The sequence below is a fragment of the Manacus candei genome, unplaced genomic scaffold (genome assembly GCF_025592945.1).
Source record: "Manacus candei isolate 608988 ecotype Guabito, Panama unplaced genomic scaffold, ASM2559294v1 h1tg000049l, whole genome shotgun sequence".
In the NCBI taxonomy this organism is placed as follows: Eukaryota; Metazoa; Chordata; class Aves; order Passeriformes; family Pipridae; genus Manacus; species Manacus candei.
This window is the reverse complement of record NW_026138097.1, coordinates 16,445,705-16,470,656: the sequence shown is the minus strand read 5'-3', so window position 1 is coordinate 16,470,656 and position 24,952 is coordinate 16,445,705. Positions and strand designations below refer to the sequence as shown.

General features: G+C 38.8%; 1 protein-coding gene across 5 annotated transcripts in view; it reads right to left on the bottom strand.

Moving 5' to 3' along the window:
* The window catches only part of LYRM4 (LYR motif containing 4), an 89,891-nt gene that overhangs the window by 60,478 nt on the left and 4,461 nt on the right, over nt 1–24,952 (bottom strand). For 4 of the 5 annotated variants that reach the window (XR_007906547.1, XR_007906546.1, XR_007906545.1 and 1 more), the window contains exon 2: nt 4,977–5,097. The exons of the other annotated variant lie outside the window; for it this stretch is intronic. Coding sequence is in view for 1 of the 4 variants with exons in the window: in XM_051799118.1 (XP_051655078.1) it covers nt 4,977–5,097 (121 nt within the window). In the remaining 3 variants the exon portion in view is untranslated. The remainder of the gene's footprint in view (nt 1–4,976; nt 5,098–24,952) is intronic. 5 annotated transcript variants of the gene reach the window in all.

Here is a 24,952-nt window from a genome sequence, read left to right as displayed (position 1 = left end):
TGTCCTTCAGACAGCCCTCCTCTGTGCATAACATCAGATGCCTAGATCTCTGGAGGCATTATATAACTACTGTTACTATTTATGATAAGGCCCCAACCTCACTGGATTAGCCATTAAATACATGTAACAAAAATAATGACAGTTCTTTATGACAGATAATTAGAGTATTTTAAAAGCAGCTGCCAACACTCAACAGTCTTTATTTTTTTATTTTTTTTTTTTAGGAAAGGTAACTGCATACCTCAAATGCTGTGTTTTACCCTGAGTTCTTAGATCAGAAAGACAAAGCTTCATTCTATCCTCGAGTTGCCTCTGCTGGTGACCTAAAGGTTACTTTGAATGCAGGGTCTACTTTGGTATTTAATACTGCAGACAGAACCTGCCACTTGTAGTTTAGTCAGCAAAGCAAACGGCAGCGAATCACTTGTGAAAACACAATCTTGTTCTCCATCAGGAGAGTTAAATGAAAGCCTAAGGAGTAACACTGCCATGGGGACTCACACAGGTGTAACTTGGAGAGCCATGCCACCTGAAGACGAATAAAATGTCTATTACACTTCCTTCACCCTCAGATGCCAGAAATTAAGCTGATATGACAGCTCTGAGCTTTTGGCATCTGTTACAGTATTCCAAAACTCCAAAGCTAGCCTACAGGCCAAGATGAAAAAGGTATCTGAAAAAGCTAGACAAAGTAGACCGTGCTGCTAACAAGTCCTGGAAAGGGACAAGTTCTGATTTACCTGGGTATCTGCTTAAATTTACCAACACTTTCTCAAAGTCAGTCCTACAACACCTATTTCCACTTCCATTCCATTTGAGTTGTTATTCAAATTTACGACATTGCTGATATAAGATACTGCTAATGAACACCTCAAGAAGGTACAGTACTTGGCTACACTCAGCTGCACTGGCAATTTGGCTTACTAAAAAAAATAAATCCAAAAGAACTGTTATTTTGCACAAATTTCAAAACAAGACCATACTAATAATTTTGAATACGAAGAAACATAGGAATACACGACCAAAATCTCCCACTAAGTATGACATTGGCTTTTATCAAGGCATAGTCATGAAGCATTTTATTAAAAGAAATGAAGCTAAAGTTACTACAGTCAATGAATATTTCAAGGATTAGAATGCACTTTACAACATGTTGCAAATGTGAAAAATGCTGGAAGTACTCAACAGTTATCATTATCAGTGGAACCTTTCTAATAGAGTTCTCATGCTTCAAAACCACATTCTTTCATTCTTCTACACATCTGAAGGGAACAGTAAGAGAGGTCAAGCCTGAAGAAAAACAAATTCAAAAGAAAAGTTCATCTGTTCCCTTAAAAAAGCACCAATGACCAGATAGCTGTAAAGGAAGCAGATCCACGTGTCCTGACTGTCTAACTGCTCACAGTACATTTCTTGTCTCCTTGCTCAAGGTTTGTACAAACCATGATTCTCATCAGTGTGGATTATTTAAAGAGACAAACGAAAGCTGTGAAATATCAAAACTGCTGAAGAGTACTGTAGTTGTGTGATGTCAAAACCAGCAAAATCGATTAATAAAACCTTCAGAGCTGCCAGGAAAAAACAAAATACAAAGCAAAACTACAAACAAGATGGCTGGTAGTTACAATATAAAACTGAGAAGAAAGTACTACGGAGGAGTATGTAAGAATGAGATCTATAAAATAAAACATGCCTTTAATCAGAGCACACAGGTCTAATATATGTTTTGAATTTCACTTTTATATTTTCATTTCAAAACTTGAGAGACAGCATGCCACAAAGAAAACTACTTCAAAACACTCAGCATTAGCCTATCTTCAAAGTGGCTTGTACAAATCTTAAATTTCAGCAGCAGCAGTACATTTCAGTGCAAATTTTCCTACTGATAACATACTCCAAATAGTAATGGAAACTCACAAATGAAGTCATATTAGCATAGCTGGGGAATGGCTGTTATGAAAATCCTCAAAGGACCTCAAGAGTTTGCCTCAGAACTTTTTAAAACTTTCTAGTTCAGACTTACTTGTGACAACGCATTTCTCGCAACACCTTTCTTTACAGGAAAGACACCACAAATTGTGTTGTTTACACAGTAAACGCACACATGCAAAATCTTTATAGTGTTGAAAAAGAATTAGAGTTGTTCCTTCCTGTAGACAGACTATTTTTAAAATAGAAACCAATAATAAGCAGAGGAGGATCAAGGCAGAGATTAATGTTCCTCCATGCTTTTCAGCATTATAAAGCTACTTTCATAACACTGAAGCAAATCGTACAGTGACTGACACGAACAAAATGACAGTAATCTGTCACTATTTCACATTTTCCACTAGGCTGATTCAAATAGTTATTTATGAACCTTACACTTCAATGGTCACTTTGATGACTAAGCCATAAATTAGAATGTAAAGTGCATATAAATTTGATTTTAGAGTAACAATAAATTGTCAACAAAGAGGGGTATTATTTAATTTCCACCGACATACTATGAAAAAGTTGGCAATACCAAGATGATCTACATCATAATAAACCCCAAACTTAGCAAAAAACTGTATGCTACATCTCATGTTTGCTTCAGTACTTCTGCATTTAAAAATAAAAACACTTTATATTATCCTTCGTTAGTTTTAAATATAAAGTCTTAATAATGTCAGATGACTTCATTACTTAGATCTTCAATTAAACAGGGAGGAAGAATGAATTTTTTTCCACAGAGTATGATGAAATTTAAGAGCAAGTAAATATTAATATGAATTTAGATGCTAAGGTTTTTAATAGTCCCAATGAAAAACTGGCTTTAAAGACAGTTGCTGTTTTTACAATATTTATCTCTTGCTTTACAGTTGAAAGTGAGTGACACTGAAACATAAGAGAAGTTCTGCAAAGCACAAAAGTTCTCAATTTTTTACAGCAAAAAAATCCTTATTACCCAAACATCAAGTCTTACAGTGATTTGTGTAAAAAGAATTATCTTGATAAAATAATTTTCTTTTATCAGATTATTTTTTGTTAAAAAGTTCCATTGTGTATTATGTTACTCTGTGTGTTACTGTCTGTTACTCCTGGAAACATGTAAGATAAACCCTTCCAAAACTGAACGCTTATACTTTGTCTGGAAAATTTCTACAAGTATGACATTTAAGATTTGATTTAAGAGATACTTCAACAACTGAACCTGGGTCCAGGCAGATGCACAGCAAGAAGGCATAAATGAAGTTAATCCTATTGTGTGATGCTATTGGTGAGAACTCAGCACCACACTCTCAAAAAACCTGGAGACAGGTTGTGTTAAGTGCATTAACACAGCAGAAAATCTGACTCCACCTCACAGACTTTATGCTATATATATCTGCAGCCACGAGGTCCCTCCATAGCCACTGTCCCTTGAGCAGGGATGCTTCTCAAGGAGAGGTACCCCATGTGGTACCGAGGCTGAGAGATACCTTACCTGACACCAGACATCAACAGGTTGGTAACTGATGTTTTTTGCTTGTACGTAACATTTAAGATACATATAGCAAGCTTAAGCAGTAATTTTTGTATCCCATACTAACTTTAAGGGTAGTATGTAGTGGAGCATTGACCGCCAATCTGTTTGTAATAATTAAATATTTTACTTACATAAATTTACTGATTAGAACTCAAGAGACTAACTACTAGGTCAGATTTGTACAAGTGATACCCGACTCTTCTCCTGTGACACCCCTTCCTTCATTTTCTTCTCCAGCCTCTAGTACTTCCCTGGAGATGTATCAAGGATGTCAAGGCTCTCCAAGACAAAACCTCAAAAATAAGAGCTGAAAAGACTAATTATCACCTACAGATACGAGAAAAAACACCATAATATTTAAATGCAACTGCATTGTAGCAATCCAATCTGAATTGTTTCTTTGAGAAACACTTAAAATACAAAAATAGCAGTGTTTAGGTTAAAAAAAGATTGCAAAACTATGGTAGCACAAAACAACACCTGTTCCTGGAAGAAGACACGCCAAAGAAATAATTTAAGTTGCACCTAAGTATTCATACTTAATTGTCAAATCAAAGGGCCCAGCTTCCTACTGAAATAAGAATCCATCTAACTGACCTGTGGCTTGTTTAAAGATGCATGTTAAAACAAACCATGGAGGAACAGGTGCACATATTCATTTGATGCTTAATAAAAGTACTACTGAGCGTTGACTGGTGTCACCAAGTGAAGATTTTGCAAGGAGGAACTGCTTAAGCATTGCAAGTGCCCTTAGAGAGTTCAGATGTAGAAACTTGCTTCCTTCCAATTTCCAGTGGCCACTGCAGACAGACAGTATGTATGAGATGTATGGGTATGTATGAGAAGTTAAAAAGTATCTAAAGTTCAACGAAGTCTAATTTGTGTCTAAATGAGCTGTTATAAATGCTACTCAGACAAGAAAAATATTGCCAGCGACTCAAATAATCCAAAGAAAAATGTATCATGCTGTATGGACACATTTACCCAGAATTTACTTAATTCACTTTAGGATTTTTTTGTTCTAACACTGTATCAGGACATAGGAAAAAACAAACATGGAAGAAGGCAAGACTATTTGAAGTGAGTGTCACACTCATCCTTCTAAACCTATGATGTGAGGAGGAAAGGCTGAAGAAAGGAATCTAATACACATAACCTAGAGGAAACAGATTCAAAGGAAAATTAGGGCAGAAAAGAGAAACAGAGTGAAGAGACAGCAAAACAAACAGCAGAGAAGGTAACAAGAGCATATAAACTTTTGACAGCATGGCCTGTTCCCGTTAATGGAACCAACAACCCTAAATCCCCCTATTGCAACCATCATGTACAAACCGATGTTTCCCATGATTTCAAACTCAGACATACAAAAATCAACATTCATCTATGGATGTTTTGAGCAAGGATTTATTTTTTCCATCTCCGGTGGCATAAGATAGTTAACTGAGGAGGGTACAACTCTTAGATAAAATGAGAGAAATAAACATACCTGCCGACGAATAACCTCTAGGTTTGCTTTGGCTTTGTTCACTAGGTCTTCTATTTTTTCAGAATCCTTTATATTCTTGTTTTCTCTGAAGGCATCTCTTATCCTTCTGATGGCATACATTCTAAACACAAACAATAGCAAGATGTGTATTCACAGGTGTGCCACAATTTATGAAATTTCAACATTCCTTAAAACAAGCTAATGTAAAGAAAAAAATGCATACACACACATACACATACATATTTTGCCCAATTTTATTCCTATATCTTTTTATTCAGGGTCTTGTCTTGCCAGAATTCAAACAGTGTCCAGATTCTTTAATTAAAAAAAAAGTGGGTTTACTGGAAGTTGTTGTAGAAACATTTAATATTTCACATATCAGTCCATCCTTAGTGCTGTAACAATACTGTTGGATGCCTGGCATGAATACTGCAAAGCTCAAGAACAAAACAAAAGCCTAAGGACCAGAAAGTCATTTCCCAGATTATTTTGAATCAGTATGACTATTCTTAATCTGCATATTTTAAAGGTCATTGAGCTAGCCACTAAACACATTATATATTTTTACTAGGTCTGATGTTGTAAACTAGCAGTGAACAAAGGCAGACTGATGGAGCAGCCATAACAAAAAGGACTCCTTCCTTGTCATCCTTTTCTTCTCCTGCCAAGGTATATTTCACCTCTCATTCCAACATCTCCTCATCCATTTCCCCACTAAGAAGCAATAACAGGACATTATTCTGCAAGCAGGAAGATGCTATTATCTCTGCTTTCAGAGAGGAAGATCCAAAGCTGTAGCCTTTTCCAACTGCCTCTTCTTTCCAACTGCAGTCTGCAGAATACTGCTCAATACAAAATGGGGCCCATTTCCATATTAAAATAAAATTTCCAGACTTAGAGGTAGATACTTTCTTTACATGGGTCTTTGGGAGGGGCAGGAAAAATGGCAGTAAACTAATCCTGCTCAGTTATCTCAATAGTGTCCCAATTCTGGACCACCACATCACATCAATATCACTTTTACTCCAGAAAGTAAAACCCTACATGTGGCACTGGAAAGAAACAAAAGGCTGCTGCAAATACCATAAACAGTTTAATATTTCAACAACCCTTTTCAATCTTGTATAACAGTGGAACTTGAGAGACAAAATTGGCTAAAACACTATCAAAAAATGCGAAGACAATGTTGAAAAAAAAAATTATTGCAGGAGGAGACTGAAGAAGGGAGAGGAAGAAGAGGGAAGATGAATAGCCAGTGGCACTCTGTTCCATTAGATGGTGCTATCCAGCTCCTAATGCAGCTTTCACCAGCCAAGCAGTGTATTTGCTCTTTGAGCTCATAAATAATACATTTCAATCACAGGAATCAGGATGGTTATGGAGTGCCACTCTGCTGCCGCACACTGGCAGATGGCGCGTGCTTTTAATTAGGGCCTGTTCACCTATAATGTGACACTGGGGTGCAGGAGTGAGTGTGTGTGTGTTTGTATGTCTGAAGTTAATAGAATGTATTAAATATGGAAGCTCATTCTCATCTGCAGCTGCTGTCCCAGCAAGATTTGAAGGGGAAGCTGATTATTTCTTCTAGAAAAGAAACAACCTCAAATCATTAGGATGTAGTATAATTCTGTTGCTTGATAATGGATTGATTTCAAATCACCCCATATACATATGTAGGTTAAACTGTGCAGAAACATATATTTTCTGAAAGGACATGTTTCCAAGAGATACAAAGACTAACATAAACATATTTAGCTTAAAAGTAAAAACAACACCACCACCAAGTATCCATTAGTGGGTACAAGTCTTTCAAAATGCAATACAAACGAGTAAACGTTATCTACATAAAAAAGATAGATGGGATAAAAGCAAATTCTTGTTCAGTATAATGCCTACAGCTGGTTGGGTTTTTTTTTTGTTCTGTACATATGATGCATTAATTGTTACATCTTGTTTCTCTTCCTCTCACTACATCCAACAATTGTTGAGAAAGAAGAGATACATACTTAGAAAACAGATCAATTTTTATCTATAATCATAAAGTTGCACTGTTTTTACCTTTTATGATTTCTTTAAACTTTTATGAATATTAACACCCAAAGGAAGTCATTTTACATAGTCTTTAACACAATCTTAATTCTACAGCTAAATCCATGTATCCCCACTATTCTCTAAACACACTTTAAAGACTAGCTCTATATCCTGACACTACTCTTTACCAAGGTTACATTGAGATTTAATATATCACTTAAAATAAGGATGAGCTCAATTCAAAACTCAAACCCAATACTATAATGACTGTAAAACATCCTTTCCTCCCCATTGAGAGGTGCCAGGGGAACATTTTACCAACATTCAAATTCTTTAAAATTATGTAAAAAGTGTTAAGATATAAACAAACTGGCAGGTTTGGAGTAGAGGGGTTTTTTGTGAGTGTTTTTTCTTTTAAATAACAACTTTTTATATGCAACAACAGTTGTGAGCAGTGTCAAATCCAAACCTCAACACTCTCTCCACTTCAAGAGTTTCTGAACTGAGTAGGCACTAAAAGCAAGAACTACCCTAAGAACTGCGATATTGCTTCAAGTCCATGAAAAAACAGAGCTCTTCTGAAAGTACAGTAGTGTATGTAAGCAACATATAGTAAAGATAGACATGCTACGACAAGAACTTGTTCATTCAGACATATATCTGTTGGGGTTTTTTTAAAGAGCACTGCTCCAAAGATCTTCTGGTTGATAAACAGAGTGTTCAGGTGACCATCTACTCTAATGGAGTGTATTTTCAGTTCAAGAAGCATAAATACTAAAACCAAACGTACCATTTGAAGGCACAGCTCAAAATGCCAGTGACAGTGGTTATCTTTATGAAACTTCACAAGAGTAACCTAAAAGAAGCACTATCTGAAGACAGAGAGGCAGATGAAAGGCAGATTGGCAACTGAACAAGTGGTTGTACTATATGGATGATTATTTATCCAAGGGGGCACTAAGGAACAGAGGGCATACAGCACTGCAACAAGTTTAAGCCAATGTGAGTGAAGAGGAGCTGCTGCAATTTTGCCATGCTCCCTGGTAGGCACAAACCCTCCCTCTGCCTCCTTTAGATGAGCACAGTCAGTCTGATTTGGCCCAAGTGAGCCAGACCAACTTGGTAACCTGACAGAAGGCCTATGTACTACAAGAATTAACTTCATTTTTTTCTGTTTTGGTTTTTTGTATCCAGATTAGTGAGCTTCATATACTCTGCATGGGATTGGATGAGTATCAGCACTAGGAAGGAGGGAATACAGCAGTTCTAATTTTGATGGATATAGTTTGCAATTGATCCCTTTCAGAACGGCTAAGCAAGTCATGTAAACAAAGGGGACTCTTCAGTGAGAAGGTACCAAGCAAACTCTCCAGAGAAACAGAATGGGAAAGCAATTTTGGATACATACACTCAAAGAGCTCCTATAGACCTTTGGGAAAGGTCTAATTCTTAATGCAGTAGTATTCATTAAGAAACATAATGTAAATGAAAACTTGAACTACATTTCACAATGCACTGTTTTTTTCACTATTCTTTGAAAACAGATATTGAAAAATGGCTGAAAGATGCAATAAGGCATTTTGCTTTTGTCATCCAAGTGCACTGAAATTTTAAAAGAGAACACCTTTGATTTTATCTTTAAAGCAAAGACTTTCCAGCAAGCTAGTGACAGTGGAGCCCAAGCAAGAGCGTACAGTTGAATATATTCACTTGGCACTCTCTTACTGTGCACACTCAAAACACTTCTTGTGATCTCTACTTACATGCATCTGTCACACAATTAGTTCCCAATTAAATCAAAAGAATGTACTCAGTGAGTAATAGACTTGGTGCAATGGCTTCAGACCACAGCCACCGCAGGTGGGTGGCTACACAAGGTAACAGATGCACATCAGCAGAAAACAGAAAGAGTGGTTGGGGGTTAACGCGCGAACAACACCAGGGCCAAAACATTACTGCAGACTCACAGGCAACGGGCACTACCTGCTAATGTTAAGAGACAACAATGACTCTAAATAATAGTAAAAAACACAGAGAAAACAGTATTTGTCCTAATACTCTACCTTGAAAGAGTTCCTTTTTTTTCTTCTCTGAAGCACAATCAAAAACCTAATGTGTCCTCAAAAAAATGAAGCCTGTAAGAAGCAAAGTCTGAACTAACGACTATTAATGAAAAATGAAATCGCAACTGAGGTACTTCAGAAAATAGTATCTGCTCGGGGATTTAGATATTTTTATTTCAAAATGTTTACTTATGTCACGCCTGGCCAAAAAAAATTAAAAATCTTTGTGCTTTGCTAAGCCAGAGTGTAAAAAAAGAAGGTGAAACATCAGGCAAACATACTTTCTTTTTTAAGTACATAGTACCAAGCTTTCAAAGTAAAACTGGCCAAGCAATGTCTTTCTCAGAACCAGTTTGCATTTACCAGTATCACAACATGTTAAAGGCTTCAGTCATCTTTCCAAGACACATTGACAAACATGTTGACATCTCTTGTCTTTGTGATTGTCAACAAGTACAATGTATTGTACCACACCACAGTTATAGGCAACAGACAGCGAAAACAATGGCTGTTAAAAGTTGTCAGCCATTGAGTGCACATGCAAAGATAGAAGAGGAGGATTGTGGTACGTATACTGTGCAAGCAAAGCAGAGTACAAGGGAAGAGCCCAGCAGGTTAGAATATTCACAACTTTCAAAAAAGGTCTAGAGTAAAATGCACTTTTCCTTATTAGTTTGAGCTGTATTTAATAAATTAAGGCAAGTGATAAGTAGCCAACCTCTAGGAAGCCCACTAGGGTTAATAATTCTGGAATGAATCATATGATGCTTTTATTTCAGGACACAAGGAACAAAAGTGGAACACTGATTTAGAATACAGTACCATTATATCAAGTGAGGGATCCTTTTTATAAAAAGGTCAGCTTTCTCTCACTAAATTATATTTTCTTACAACTGCTGCCTTCCAATTAACATCTATTAACTTAAGGTAGAAACAACATGAATTTTCAGAATTTTCCATTATTACTAGCAAAATGTGCACCAGATGAGATTTGCCTTACGATATTTTCAGAATTACATGTCATTTAGAATAGAAAATTTTTACAATAAAAAACTATATGCAGAAAAATCGTTTTAGCTTACTTTAAAGTTTTATTAGCATTAGTGAAGATGTATGTCTCCATATACAGAACTGCTTCAGAGGGAATGATTATATAAATATATGCAGGTGTACTCATACATATTTCCATATATATGTATGTATTTACAACCTTTTTTTCCTTTATAAAGGTCTCATTGAAAGACACCAATAAAGGTGAAGCAAAAGCTGCATGTAATTACTATTTAATACTAAAGAAAGGAACATTTGACAACAGATATGTGTTTGAGACTAGGAGGTAAGTACTTCATAGGGAAGTAGTTGCGATTTGTCTAATTAAACACAAGACCAACAGAGGGGGGTGGATGCAATGTTTTATCATCAAGGTGTTCCTCAAACTCCATCACTAGACAGATTTTCAGCAATGCCACCTCAAGACATAGCACAACACCACCACCACCTGCCTGTTTTCTAAAAATCAAAGCAAAGCTTATTCCTGGAAACAGGATTTGCTTGGTGGAGTGGGGGTGGTGGCTGGATGCTGGGACAGGAGGAAAGAAGAGTAAAGAAAAAGTATAATTATATTGTTGGTTAACTCAGCATTATTTCCCAAATTTTCCAATGAAGCAGAGTCACTGGACAGTCTTCACAAAAAGCCTACAGAAAGAAACCTACAAGCCATTACTTGGTTTCTCTGCTAATACACAAAATACAAGTTTCAAAGAAATTGCTAAGGCGTATGTTTGGAATACAGCAGCACTAGAGATACTTTATGAGAGAGGATTTATAAGGTTCAAAAAGGCCAAGTGCCAGGTCCTGCACTTTGGCCACAACAACCCCCTGCAGCGCTACAGGTTGGGGACAGAGTGGCTGGAGAGCAGCCAGGTGGAGAGGGACCTGGGAGTTTGGAGTGACAGGAAGCTGAACATGAGCCAGCAGTGTGCCCAGGTGGCCAACAAGGCCAAGGGTATCCTGGCCTGGATCAGGAACAGTGTGGCCAACAGGTCCAGGGAAGTGATTCTTCCCCTGGACTCAGCACTGGTGAGGCCACACCTGGAGTCCTGTGTCCAGTTCTGGGCCCCTCAGTTCAGGAAGGATATTGAGGTGCTGGAGCAGGTCCAGAGAAGAGCAACAAGGCTGGGGAAGGGACTTGAGCACAAGTCCTGTGAGGAGAGGCTGAGGGAGCTGGAGTTGTTCAGCCTGGAGAAGAGGAGGCTCAAGGGAGACCTCATCACTCTCTACAACTCCCTGAAAGGAGGTCGTAGCCAGGTGGGGGTTGGTCTCTTCTCCCAGGCAACCATCAGCAAGACGAGAGGGCATGGTCTTAAGCTGTGCCAGGGGAGGTTTAGGTTACATACTAGAAAGAAATTCTTTACAGAAAGGGTAATCAGGCATTGGAATGGGCTGCCCAGGGAAGTGGTGGATTCTCCGTCCCTGGAGGTATTTGAGACTGGATGTGGCACTTAGTGCCATGGTCTAGTAACCACAGCGGTAGTGGATCAAGGGTTGGACTTGATGATCTCAGAGGTCCCTTCCAACCCACTGATTCTGTGATTCTATGATTACTCTCAAAGAACAGAGAAGAGGAATAAAGATTGATGAACATTAGAAACCACATTTGAGAGCTGGTGACTGTGACCCAGTGCATATGATACACGCTGTATGATCAGATACAAGGTTTTGTAGCTTATTTCTAAAGCAAATATTGCTACTTTGCATCCCAGAGCTCAAAACATCTAATAAAAACTTCAACCTTTTCCGTGAGATCCCTTTCATTTTCTTTAATCAATCAAAAACCAAAAATGCCTCCCCAGATTTTTAGAAAGACTCGTCGCTGTTTTATGAAAGAACTTATTTTTCTGACTATATCTTTTCATCAGTTTGTGCCTGTACCCATTTCAAAGCAGAGATCACGGATGACCACCTGATCAACAGTCATTCATGGTGGAAATCAGTTTCGAAGGTCTCTCCTCCCAAATCCCCTGCTGAAAGGAGGGTCAGTGATGGCATCAGATTAGATTACTCACAGCTTTGTCCAGCCATGTCTTTAAAAACAGGATGTTGACCAGGTCACCTAGCTGGGAAACATGCTCAACTGTCTTGCTGTCCTTATGAGGAAAAAGTTTTTCCTTAGAGCCAGTCTGAAAAACCCCTCTTCCTGCACTTTACATCTGCTGTCACTTTTTCTCCTGTCAGGCACCTGACAGTATCTACCTGCCAGTAGATACTTTGATCTGTTGGCTGCTTTTAGGTTCCCTCAATGTTTTCTCTTCTCCAGGATGAGCCAGACAGCTCCCTCAGCCTTTTTTCACAGTGCTTCAGCCACTCTGGTGGTTTCTTCTCATCTGGCTTCAGGTTGTCCATGCCTTTCCTGTATGGAGGGCTGAGGAAGGCAAGAGTGGATGCCTTACTACAGATATGATCTACCAAGCACTGAGTAGAGAGGGACAATCGCTCCCATCAATCTGCTCGCTGAGCAACTCTTGATACATCTCAGGATGCTCTTGGCCTTCCTCGCTGCCAGGGCACACAGCTCAGTTACCAAACACTTCCTTCTTCATGGTCCCAGAATACTATCAGTGCTATTCACAGTTAACTGTGATTATTTTTGCCATTCATTGAAACATACATTTTCGTTGCTATACTTCTAAAAATAAAAACAGTTATTGGCTTGATTTTAAGTGTAACGAATCTTTGCAGAAGGGAATGATTTTTGGAAGGTCAAAGTTAAAAGAAAAAAGTAAAGATGTTCAGATGAAAGCATTCTTTTAATCTTAATTGGAGTTGCAACTGCAATGTTATATTGCAGGAGAGGTTAAAAAAGAGGGTTACCAGTGAAGGACCCAATTGAACAAGTTGTTCAGTTAACGAGGGACTGGGCAAGGATGTGCTGCAGGAACTAGAACCAGAATTTGCTACAGATGAAAAGTGTCCTGATGGTCTGAAATGAGTAATAGCTCTCTGCTGAGCTTTCACTGCCAAGGCCCTGCCAACTGCTCACCAGGACACTGGGGGAGTTTAACAGTCCAGTTACCAGGTGGGGAATGCCATGAAACTACAAGTTCAAACCCTGACCAAGCTGATTTCTCTCTTCTTTCTTTTGAGACAGATATACACCACTCCATTTGCTGTGCTGGTGTTTCTGAACAGTTCTTAAAAAGGCCTGGCCTGCTGTGTATTATCATTACAAATTCCACTATATTTTCCTGGAAAAATCAGAGTTTTACTCCAGTGCTGTGGCCAACATTTCACTCTTCAGCATAGCTGGAGGTTCCCCTTCCATTCTAAGAAGAGAGACAGTTTAGCTCGTGACTTGGGTACCCTGAAGGGGGCTAAACATAGTGCGCCCCTTGGTGATTGTAACTGTTCATTTAGAAACCCACTGGGTGCTAAGCAGCCTTGCTGGAGGCAAGCATTTCCCGCTTGACAGTGGGAAATGATTTGCCTTTGATGAAGCAGCAGTGCTTACTTTTAATTAAACAGCAAGGCATAAAGCCTTGGAATATTCTACCTTCTTGGACTGCAGTGTGGTTGGTCAGGATGATGATGAGATTTTGATACAACATTTCTGAAGCAGAGCATTATTTCTGAAAGTAAAGATTCAGATATAGAAAATATCTACAATACCCATCTTATTACTTTAATATGGAAATCATAGAAAAGCTAATTCCTTAGAAGAGAAAAGGGATTGAGTATCAGAAATGTGTTGTTAGCATAGAGTTTTAGAATAAATAAGATATTTTGACTTATGAAAGACTTAAAAAATAGTTCTCTGAAGGTCACCTGAGGTGAAGCATTGTTCATCATCTTGATAGACTAGTACTTTTGAGCATACTGAACAGATTCCTAACAAAGTTTTATTTTGTAAAAGTGATCCTTAGATTCTAGTAATAAAGATGATTAATTTTGCCTCTTGGTTTTTGCTCAAGTAAACTTGTGCTTTTGAGATAGAGGGATTTAAGCATTGTAAGTCCAAAATGAATCTAGTAAAAGAAATTGCATTGAAATTAGATAGGATTCAGTCACCTCATGACCAAGACAACAATAAACCAGAAATACAATTTATTAAACAATCCAAATGAAATAACATACCACATGTTCAGACTGCTTATATATAACATACTAAAAGTTGCAGGATTTAGAACATTGAAGTTATTATCCAGTATTTATTCTCTCATCCATTTCTATCAGCTTTATAGCTGATCAAAAAATCTTTGTTCCTTATAACTCAGCCAGTAATGACAAACATCCCCCACTGGATCTCCTATCACCATATGGCTCAATGACCTTCCCTCATTTATAGCAAAGCACTGCATGTTTAGTTTAGCAAATCTGCAACATCAATTTTGACAACAATGATGGATACTTGAAATTACAATGTAATACTTAGCAGCATAGAAAATTCTAATATATGCAAAGCCTATTAGTCAAATCTAGAGCCTAAAAAAATCAATTTGGAATTAATAACAAAATCACCATCCTACTTTGTGCATACAACAGAGTACTGAATATTATTTTTAGACATTTGGGATTTAAATACAAGCCTTTGGACAATGCATGTAATGTTTCAAGGCTCAGAAAAAAAGGAACACAGGTTATTTTGTACACTGTGAACACTACCTAAGGCAGAGAGAGTCAAGAGGACTAGATATTTCTTTCTGTATTTTTTTCTATTTAATTAGTTACAGGATATGGAAGTCTACACAATCTTTCCTGGTGATTACACTAGCGTGAAAGAAACACGGGCTGAAAACTCCCTCCTTAAACAAGAGTGGAACAGTAACCAGAAATGCACCAGATACAAACTCTGGGAGTCTCTTCACCCGCACAGGAAATCAGATGCAGCTTCTCACAAGGTGACAGAGCAGGAGGATCCATGGGTGAACAGAGGCAAGGTTCGAAGGGAAAAGACTACTCTGCTCGGTAAAGCTGAGCGACTGATTCACCACATCAGAGAGACAGATTTGCAGTTCTGAGGCAGGCATAGCTGATTTTCATCACCATAAATAACGCAGCACCACTATGTGCCAGAACTACCCACCATACTTTCTGCACTGCCCGGCTCTCCACTCCTTGTACTTCCCAAGTGCTTTCAGCACAAGCAAGCATTGGAAAAAGCCAGACCCTGTGCAGGCTATTCACGGAACAATATGTCCACAGCTCTATATCTTTGGGGTATAATGATGATCAGCTAAGACATATCCAAGATCTCCACTAGCTCCAATAAAATAAATTGTGCTTCTCAGGACCTGTACATTGTACATATTTTTCTGAAGTCCAGAAGTAACATAGTAATCAAAGTATAATACTAAAACCCGAGTGAAGTAACACAACAGTCTTGAAAGATACTTCACATAAAAGAAAGAAAAAGAAAAAAAAAGGGTTACACCAATTTTCCTACTATTTCTCCTACAGTGACAATAAAAAAAATGTAGAATGGATGATTATCTGCCAAATAGGAAGCAAAGAACATCTACCAGCCAAAATGTTTCTTTTAGGCTATGTATGGCCTCCACCTCTAAAACTGTGGTGCATACACTTTAACTCTCCAAACTGTAGATCCCAGCATACAATGCAATACTTTGATCTGACCAGACAATATACGCTTTGAGACAGAAAAATAAGATTAAACTTAAAACTCAAGTCCAGTGAACAGAAGTCATTCAATAAACCTGCTGACAGATCTTCTGTGCATTGAAACAGTTTAATCACTGTAACAGAACTGGAGATCAGAAATACTCAGGAAGACAAAGAGAGGGATCAACTTTCCTACTTCAAGAAAAGAAACATTGACAAATGTCTTTTAATCTAGTCAAGCCTAAGTACGTTAAGTATAGATGTTAAAATTTAAAGGTGAAGATAGGCTAGAGTCAGTAATTGTTAAGGAATCTTCCAGTCAACCTCTTACACTCTCTCTTAGAGTCTTAAAGTAAGAAGGAAAAAACCCCTCACCTTATTCTATTTCTGTATCTATATCTATATACATTTTATTTAATAAGACTGAGTTCAGAGCAGTACAACTATATATCAAAAAAGGTTCTGCATTTCAAGCCAAAAGTGTGCTCCAAAAAAACCCAGACAGTACTTAATAGCTAATTAAAAGTCACAGGAAAATATTCACTCACATGAGTGATGGTAGCACCTTTTTGTCCTCTATCTGCAAGGAAGGAAAAAGAAAACATACAGCAAACACCAGCTCCTTTTCCTCCCATAAGCACATGATTGCTGGCTGCAAGAAGGTCTTCTCAGATAACATTTACTCTAAATGTAGAATTAACATCTGGCTTAAAACTCAGTAACTCAGATGAGTAGTGTCTAAGGTTACCGCACGAGATAATAGCAGAGGAAAAGAGGTATCAGGAGTGGTCTATTTTTCATAACAATGTTTTCAGAATAACATTTTATGACCGGATTATCTTTCCTTTGACATGTGACATGACCTTCCATTCCCCTGGGTAGCAGAAAAGGTTTCCAATCTAGGAACAAATTACCCACAGAAGTTGCAGAAGCACCAGGTCCCCAGCTAATGGTAACAATACCTTGCATTGATAAAGAATTTCTCCTTCAAGGGTTCCAACAAACTGTTGGGAAATAAAAGCCCACAATCAAGCCTCAAAACCCATACAGGTTAGTAAGCACTGCCAGCAGTTCCCAGAACAAGGAGTTCTGTAGATATACGTATAGCACACTTTTTTGCCCAGCCCTGCACTGCCGTAGCTAATAGGACTATATTCATCCTATGTTGCCCTTGCTTTCGGAGGTAATTGTGAGGATGCCACACAATGAGCTTGATAAATACTCATATTTCCATGCAAACTCTGCAAATAATAGGCAGCAATCTGGGGTATAAATTATGAACTGAAAATAATAAATTAAATTTAGTAAAAAATATGCTCAATAACTCTGGGCATCGGGAAACCTATTTAAAGGTCTACATGAAATGCATTGCTTATTACTGTTTTGTAAACAAAACACTTGAACATTTATTTTCATACTATAAATTAGTTAGATCAGGGAAAAAAAACATTATGAGTGAGACACATAATTTACTTTGGCCTGTAATAAAACTACTACAACTACTTAATCCATCAATGTTCCTCCCTTCAAAACTAGTTTACATGTGAAGACCATTAATTTGAAAACCTATTTGCTAATTAACTTGACTAGAAAAATGCTGTGATATTTTAGATGGGTCAAAGATGTTTTCTGAAACTTAGTAGCAGCTTAGTTTCAAGGCAACACAACACAGCTCTATTTGGCATCACAAACATAATTCAAGCTATAAACTTCAAGGGTCATCTTACACATTTCATTTGAGCTACACTGACTTCAAAACATTTTTCTGAGAAGGAGGCATCTAATGTTATTTAAATAAATAAAAACACTGAATACATTTGGATGAGTGAATGAATTATTGTTTCACAAAGAATTCCATTAGTGATTCAATACAAAACTTCACGAAATGTGATGGCTTGTACCTGGCCCTTTCCACTCCCCTATTCTTAACTGTGACTAACAATGCAAATAAATGAGGGCTCTGCACCACACACCCCCCCAACCACCCACCATGGCCACATTTGGCTCTTTCATTGCCATTCTAACACAGTCTGCAGAAATTTAACATTCATGCAATGCATAACTGTGACAAGATAAACTGAGTTTCTCTGACACCAAGGCTCTCAGGAAACCCATGCCCACACTTCTCCTGCTTATGCAAACAATAAAGATGTTTACATCTGTTCGTGACTGCAACTGAGTATTGTGATAACATGGATGTTTGTTGGGGAAATACATGATGCCACTAAATAAATACTACCAAGCAAAAATACGATGTATCCTGCAAGCAAATACCAGTTAGCAGAAATCACATGCTGCGTAAGAGAAAGATGGAGACAACTCTCTAAATATTGACCTCACAGGATGCAATAAATTATTTTCATAGGCACTTAAAGTCACAGAATTAAGTTTAATTACATAAGCTTCAATACCACAAAGGATTAGTGATTATTAACAATGTATTAGAATGAATTATAGTCTCAGGGAAGTATTTTTAATTAATTTGAATTATACACACTTTCTCTGGCAGCTAAAATAAGAGAATCTTACTCTTAACCAAGCTAATGATGTAAAAACAGGTCTTTAATGGTTCCAGACCAGGATATGCCAGACAAGAAAGGACCATCAAGACCTGTCAATGAAGATTCTTCTGTAATAAGACTAACACACCTGTCATACTTCCTCTAGTTTCCACAATGGATTCACAGCTTGCTTTAAAAAAGGGATTTAGCAAAAGGATTACTGGGATTGAGCAGAAGTGAATTCCCGACCTCTTGCCACCAATACATTCATATATGCATACACACACATAGTATTTACTTTGTGCATAGGCTTCTTTTCTTTAGAAGATGTAATGAGATATAACCAATTGCTATTTATTTAATAAGTTACAAAAAAAAATGTATCTAAGCAGCAGCTTTCCCCAAAACTTTGTAACAAACATGATGCTGAAGAAAGTCTAGTCCCAAGTACTAAACTGAGTCCTGAGTTTATGAATACCATCCAAGCCTGGCATTTAGCGATTCCCAGCACAGGACCTTCAAATTTTCCTGAAGAATACTTTAAATATTTTATTTCACATACTTTCTGTTAAGGAAGAAAGCAGTTGAACTCAACTGAATTCTTTCACTAATATCATATTAAATGCATTGCATCCTGAGAAGAAGGTTAGAACTTTATACAGAGATCAGGTAAAAAGGAAAAAAATTCAATAGAATAGAATAGAATAGAAAGTAGAAAAAAAATGCGAAGGGAAAAAAGTCACATTCCATAATGCCATCAATAGTGTCTGGATGATTTGTGGCATCTTCGCTCTTGAGAAAGAACTATATCAAGAAGAATCACCAAGAATATTCCTCACTTAGGACATCCTCTGTACTGAGTTCTGTGCATAACAGTCATGGAGCAGCTGGCTCAAGTGTTCACACATGCAAGAAAACAACCAAGAAAGTTTCCTTTCATGCCCACTTTTTTTGAAAAAGGAGACAACCATGCATAATCCAGGATTGTACTTTGTTGGTTAGCAAACCCAAAACCACATGGGAAGAGCTTTATCGAAGAGGCAGTTTAGAGACCATCCCTGCTGAGTGTTGCTGCAGCAAGTGGTTGTGAAGATTGCCTAATCTACAGCAGTTTCTTTTTCTTACAAAATTACTTTTTTCTTTTTTTTTAATCCAGAACGCTGTTCTTGTAAAGAATACTTTAAATAATAGCTCGTGTCTACTGCGCCTTGAACCAACTCAGTGTTACAAGGTCAGCATCTTTTCATTATGGGCTGCAACACATGGATATGGTGAGGAAGTAAATGTTAAATCCACATCCAAGAGTAAGGAAAGGAGGAGGACAGCATTTTAATACTTTGGAACTATATTTCCATTACAGAGTGTTTTTCATCAACCAGAAATCATGTGCATATGTCTATGGGCATGAGTCAGTACCAGAGACAGTAATTTTTCTATTATTATCATTAGTTCTCAAACAAATACTACTGGTAAATAAATGTTATGTAAGAAGAAATATGTCCCTCTTCTACTGTGCTATAGAAAGTAGCCACAGCAGATTTAGTCAATTTGGTGCCTTTCCTAAAATAACAAAACAACTAAAACAGCAAATCAGTCTTCTGAGGAAGCCCCCACTCATCTGTCTTACAAATATAAAATTTCAGTTTTTCCAGATCTCTGTACGCCACATATGCACTCCAAACTCTTCCTTCAAATTATTACTATTCAAAATCCTCCTCTGTCAAAAAAAAAAAAGAAGTCAAGAAAATTACACCAAATCCAATGCATAGATACCATTTATTGTTTAGGAAGAGCATAATTTTACAAGGGTAAAATGAATGTATTTGGAAAATGACAATCACTGTTGAACCTTTAAATCCAAGACAGCAACTCCAAATGAACATGATCAATTGAATTTAGAGGAAATGATTTTCAGTTGGGAAATGTTACTATAAGGAAACCAAAATATTTGGCTGAACTGCTTCCATTTAGTTTAAAATTCCTTTTCAAAGGATGATATCTAATGGTTATGTTTTGACATTTTGGAATAGAATGGTTTAGTTGTCATTCAAAAATATTTTATATATATACACAAAACTGAAGTCAAATGGAAATACTTCAATACTGTCACACCCCAATCCAAAACCATGCTCTTATACCTCTAGATTTTCCCCAAAAGCGCATATATTTCCACGTTTTACTACAATTCAGATTGTCATCATCTCAGTCCTTTTCACAGTTCTCATCCTAATGAGAACGCTGAGCAGCATCCAGAGCTCTTAGAATACTGACATCTCTATTCAAGCATACATGATTCTGACAAAATAAGGCAATATAATATACATAAAAGAGCCTAAAATAATCTAATGGCAAAATAATATGTGGTCACTGAAATAATAGCTAAAATTTCCCTAAGGAAAGAGACATTAGTAAGGCCAACCACAAACCTGTAAGTGCTCTACAAAATGATCTGCAAACATGCAGTGCCTGTTTACCTGTGACTTCGGGCTACGCTGCTGCCAGGTGAAAACAAGTGCCTGCAATAGCATAGGATGGTAACCACCCTGCACCCCGGGCTCTGGAATATCACAGCTGCTTGGAGCCCTGACTTTTTTATACTTTTCAAGTACATTACAGAGGGAGCCACATACTCATCATATGAGAAATTAACTCAAAGACTCCTAAAGTTTATCATCACTCAGAACACAGACAGCAATTACAAAGAGAGAGAACGAAAACAAGTTATCTGCCTTCTTTGCACAGCCAAGGAAAAACACATACTGTAAAGCTGAAATTCTGTCATCTTATTCCTACAAAGAAGTCAGACATCTATGCTGGACAGAACTGACAATTTTATTTTTTTCCTGCATTTCTTATCTCAGCTACAAACTACCACTTTGGGCAGAACACAGTACTTTCTATAACATGGCATGCCTCCCTTTTCTCATTATTGTTTGGAATTTTTTTCTTTTTAATCACCATTTAGTCTTTTTTTTGTCCCTAACACAGAGAAACATAAACAATCTGCTGCCACATCTTGTCAATCACAAACTTCATTAAGAGATCCAGCAAGAAAAAGGCTTATTCAGCTTCGATACCTGTCACATGTAAAATTTTTAACAAGACTGTTAAAATACCTGAATGACAAAAGTGAAAAAAAAGACAGTGACAGGATTCTATAGACCAAGGACTAAAAACAAAGTGAGATTTTTCAATTAAAGTGACAAAATAAGGTATGTTGGAAGGAAGAGAAAGAAACACATTTTTGAAAAAAGAGTGTTCTTAAAAAATTTAACTTGGTGTGAATTATGTTGTCGAAAGAGTTGCTAGCAGAATCTTAACAACTTCATGCCCTCTTGAAAAACAGGACATTATGCAAGTACAACCTATATTTGTGCAAAAATCCAGGTGCTCTCACAAAAGTTCTGAACTGGTGTGTATGTGATATTCCCATAACCTGCTCCTTCCCTGGTTTGAGGAACCACTGAGACAGGTACCACACAGGAATGGACAGCCTGACTTGCTATGGCAGTAATAACTTACTCCTGGACATCACCTTTCCTACTGTAACAGCAGCAGGAGATGGCACCTTTTGAGCAGCTTCTCTCCTTTGTATGGGCCCATGGGAAGTGGTGGACACTCCATCTCTGGAGGTTTTTAAGATGAGAGTGGATGTGGCACTTAGTGCCATGGTCTATAACCGTGGTGGTAGTGGATCAGGGGTGGGACTTGATGATCTCAGAGGCCCTTCCAATCTGGCTAATTCTATGATTCTATGATGTGATGTGGCCAGAGTCCTCCTCTGAAATCAAGAGAATTAAACCCCTCAGCCCAAAGCCCATGCGCAAAATACCCTTGCAGCCTGCCGAGTCGACCTACTTGATCAGTGCATACCAGACCCCTTTCCCTGAGGAATGAAAAAGTCCTCCTCATCAGACTTGTGCTCTAGACCCTTCACCATCTCTGTTGTCCTTCTCTGGACATGGCTCAGCACCTCAGTGATTTTCTTCTAGTGAGGAGCCCAGAACTGAACATGGCACTCAAGGTGTGGCCCCACCAGTGCTGAGTATAGGGGGACAATTGCTTCCCTAGTCCTGCTGGCCACACTATTTCTGATACAGGCCAGGATGCCTTTGGCCTTCTTGGCCACCTGGTCACACTGCTGGCTCCTGTTCAGCTGCTAGTCCCTTTCTGTTGGGCAGCTTTCCAGCCACTCTTTCCCCAGCTTGTAGCACTGCAAGAGGTTTTTGTGACCCAAAGGCAGGACCTGGCACTCAGCTGTGTTGAATCTCATACAATTAGCTCAGCCCATTGATCCAGCCTGTCTAAATCCATCTGCAGAGCCTTCCTACCATTCAGCAGATCGACACTCCTGCCCATCTTGGTGTCACCTGCAAACTGACCAAGGGTGCACTCAATCCCCTCGTTCAGATCATGGGTAAAGATATAAAATAGGACTGGCCCTAATACTGAGCCCTGGGGAACACCACTTGTGACCACCCACCAATCAGATGTAGCTCCATTCACAACCACTCTCTGGGCCTCAACATGCAGCCAGATTTCTATCCAGCAACAAGCACACCTGTTCAAGCCATGAGCAGCCAGTTTCTCCAGGAGAATGTTATGGGAAATGGTCTCTAGGTAGACAACATCCACAGCCTCTTCCTCATCCACTAAGCAGGTCTGTCGTGGTTCAACCCCAGCTGGCAACTAAGTAACACAGCAGTCCAACTCCTCTCTCATTCCCTCTCACTGCCCTCGGGGGCAGATGGGGAGGCGAATGAGAAAACAGTAAAATATAGTACTAATAATGATGATAATAAAAACAAACAAAACAAAAAAAAGATAAAAGGAAGAGAGAAATAAAACCCAATAGAAACAAGTGATGCACAATACAATTGCTCTTCACCTGTTGACTGATGCTCAGCCTGTCCCCAAGCAGCAGTCAGCCCCTTCCAGCCATCTCTGCCCAGTTTATATACCGAGCATGACGTTCTAAGGTAAGGAATATCCATTTGGACAGTTTGGGCGTCTGCTGTCCTGGCCATGTTCCCTCTCCCAGCTTCTTGTGCACCTCCTCGCTGGCAGAGCACAAGACACTGAAAAGTCCTTGACCTAGGTTAAGCACTACTTAGCAACAATCAAACGTCAGTGTGTTAGCAACATTATTCTCATACTGAATCCAAAACACAGCACTTTATCAGCTACTAGGAAGAAAATTAACTCTAGCCCAGCTGAAACCAGGACAGAGTCACCCACTCATAGAAGAAGACTGGGTTGCTCAGGCAGGACCTGCCTTTCGCAAACCCACACTGGCATGGTCTGATCCCATCGTTGTCCTGCACGTGCTGTGTGATGGCACTAAAGATATCTGGCTTCATGGCCTTCCATGGCACTGAGGTCAGGCTGACAGGCCTATAGATCCCTGGATCCTCCTCCTGATCTTTTTTGTAGATGAGCACCACATTGACTAACCTGCAGTTGCCTGGGACCTCCCTGGTTAGCCAGGACTGATGATAAACAATGGAAAGTGGCCCAGTGAGCTCTTCTGCTAGCTCCCTCGGTATGCCTCTATGGATCCCACCTAGCCCCACATGCCTGTCTGTGTCTAAGTGCTGTAGCTGGTCGCCAACCATTTCCCCTTGGATTATGAGGGCTTCATTCTGCTCCCTGTTCCTGTCTTCCAGCTCAAGGGGCTGGAGACATAGAGAACAAATGGTTTTACTATTAAGACTGAGGCAAGGAAGGCATTAAGTACCTCTGCCTTTTCCTTATCCTGTGTCCCCATGTTTCCCCCTGCATCCAATGAAGGATGGAGATTACCCTTAGCCCTCCTTTTGTTGCTGATGTATTTACAGAAACAGTTTTTATTTTCTTTTATGGCACTAGCCAGATTAAGTTCTGGCTGGGCTTTGGCTCTTCCATTTTTCTCTCTGCATAGCCTCATGCTATCCTTGTAGTCCTCCTGAGCGGCCTGCCCTTTCTTCTAAAGGTCAAAAACTCTGCCTTTTTTTTTCTTTTTTTCCTCTTTGAGTTCCAGCCAAAGCTCTCTGTTCAGCCAGGTTGGCCTTCTTCCCTGCTGGCTCATCTTTCAGCACATGAGGACGGCCTGGTTCTGCGCCTTGAATATTTCCTTCTTGAAGAATGTCTAGCCTTCCTGGACACCTTTGTCCTTCAGGACTGCCTCTCAAGCGACTCACTTGGTCTCCTAAACAGGCCAAAGTCTGCCCTTTGGAAGTCCAGGTGGCAGTTCTCCTGATCCCCCTCCTTACTTCTCTGAGAATGGAAAACTCTGTAGTTTCACTATCGTTTTGCCCAAGGTGTCCTCCAACAGTTACATCACCCTACAGTTGGCAAAAAACAGGTCCAGCAGGGCACCTTCCCTAATTGGTTCCCTCACCAGCTGTTTTAGGAATTTATCTTGCACACACTCCAGAAGCCTCCTAGACTGCTTCCCCTCTGCTGTATTATATTCCCAGCAGATATCCCATGAGCTGAAGTCCCCCCTGAGAACAACAGCTAGCAATATTGAGACTGTTCTATGGCTCTATGTTCCATGACTCCCTAAAATCAGATCAACAACCATGCTGGTCAAAGCAGGAGGAGTAACTGGCACTGAAAAAAAAGTGCAAATTATTTTGTTTACTTTTGTTGTTAGGTTAGCAGAGATTTGCAAAAATCAGATGTACTAGTTTTAAAATCTTGAAGGACATGTCTCAGATGAAACTGCATGCATTCAATTAACTTGTTTCCAATGCAAAATCTGTTTTGACAATTTTTTTCCCTG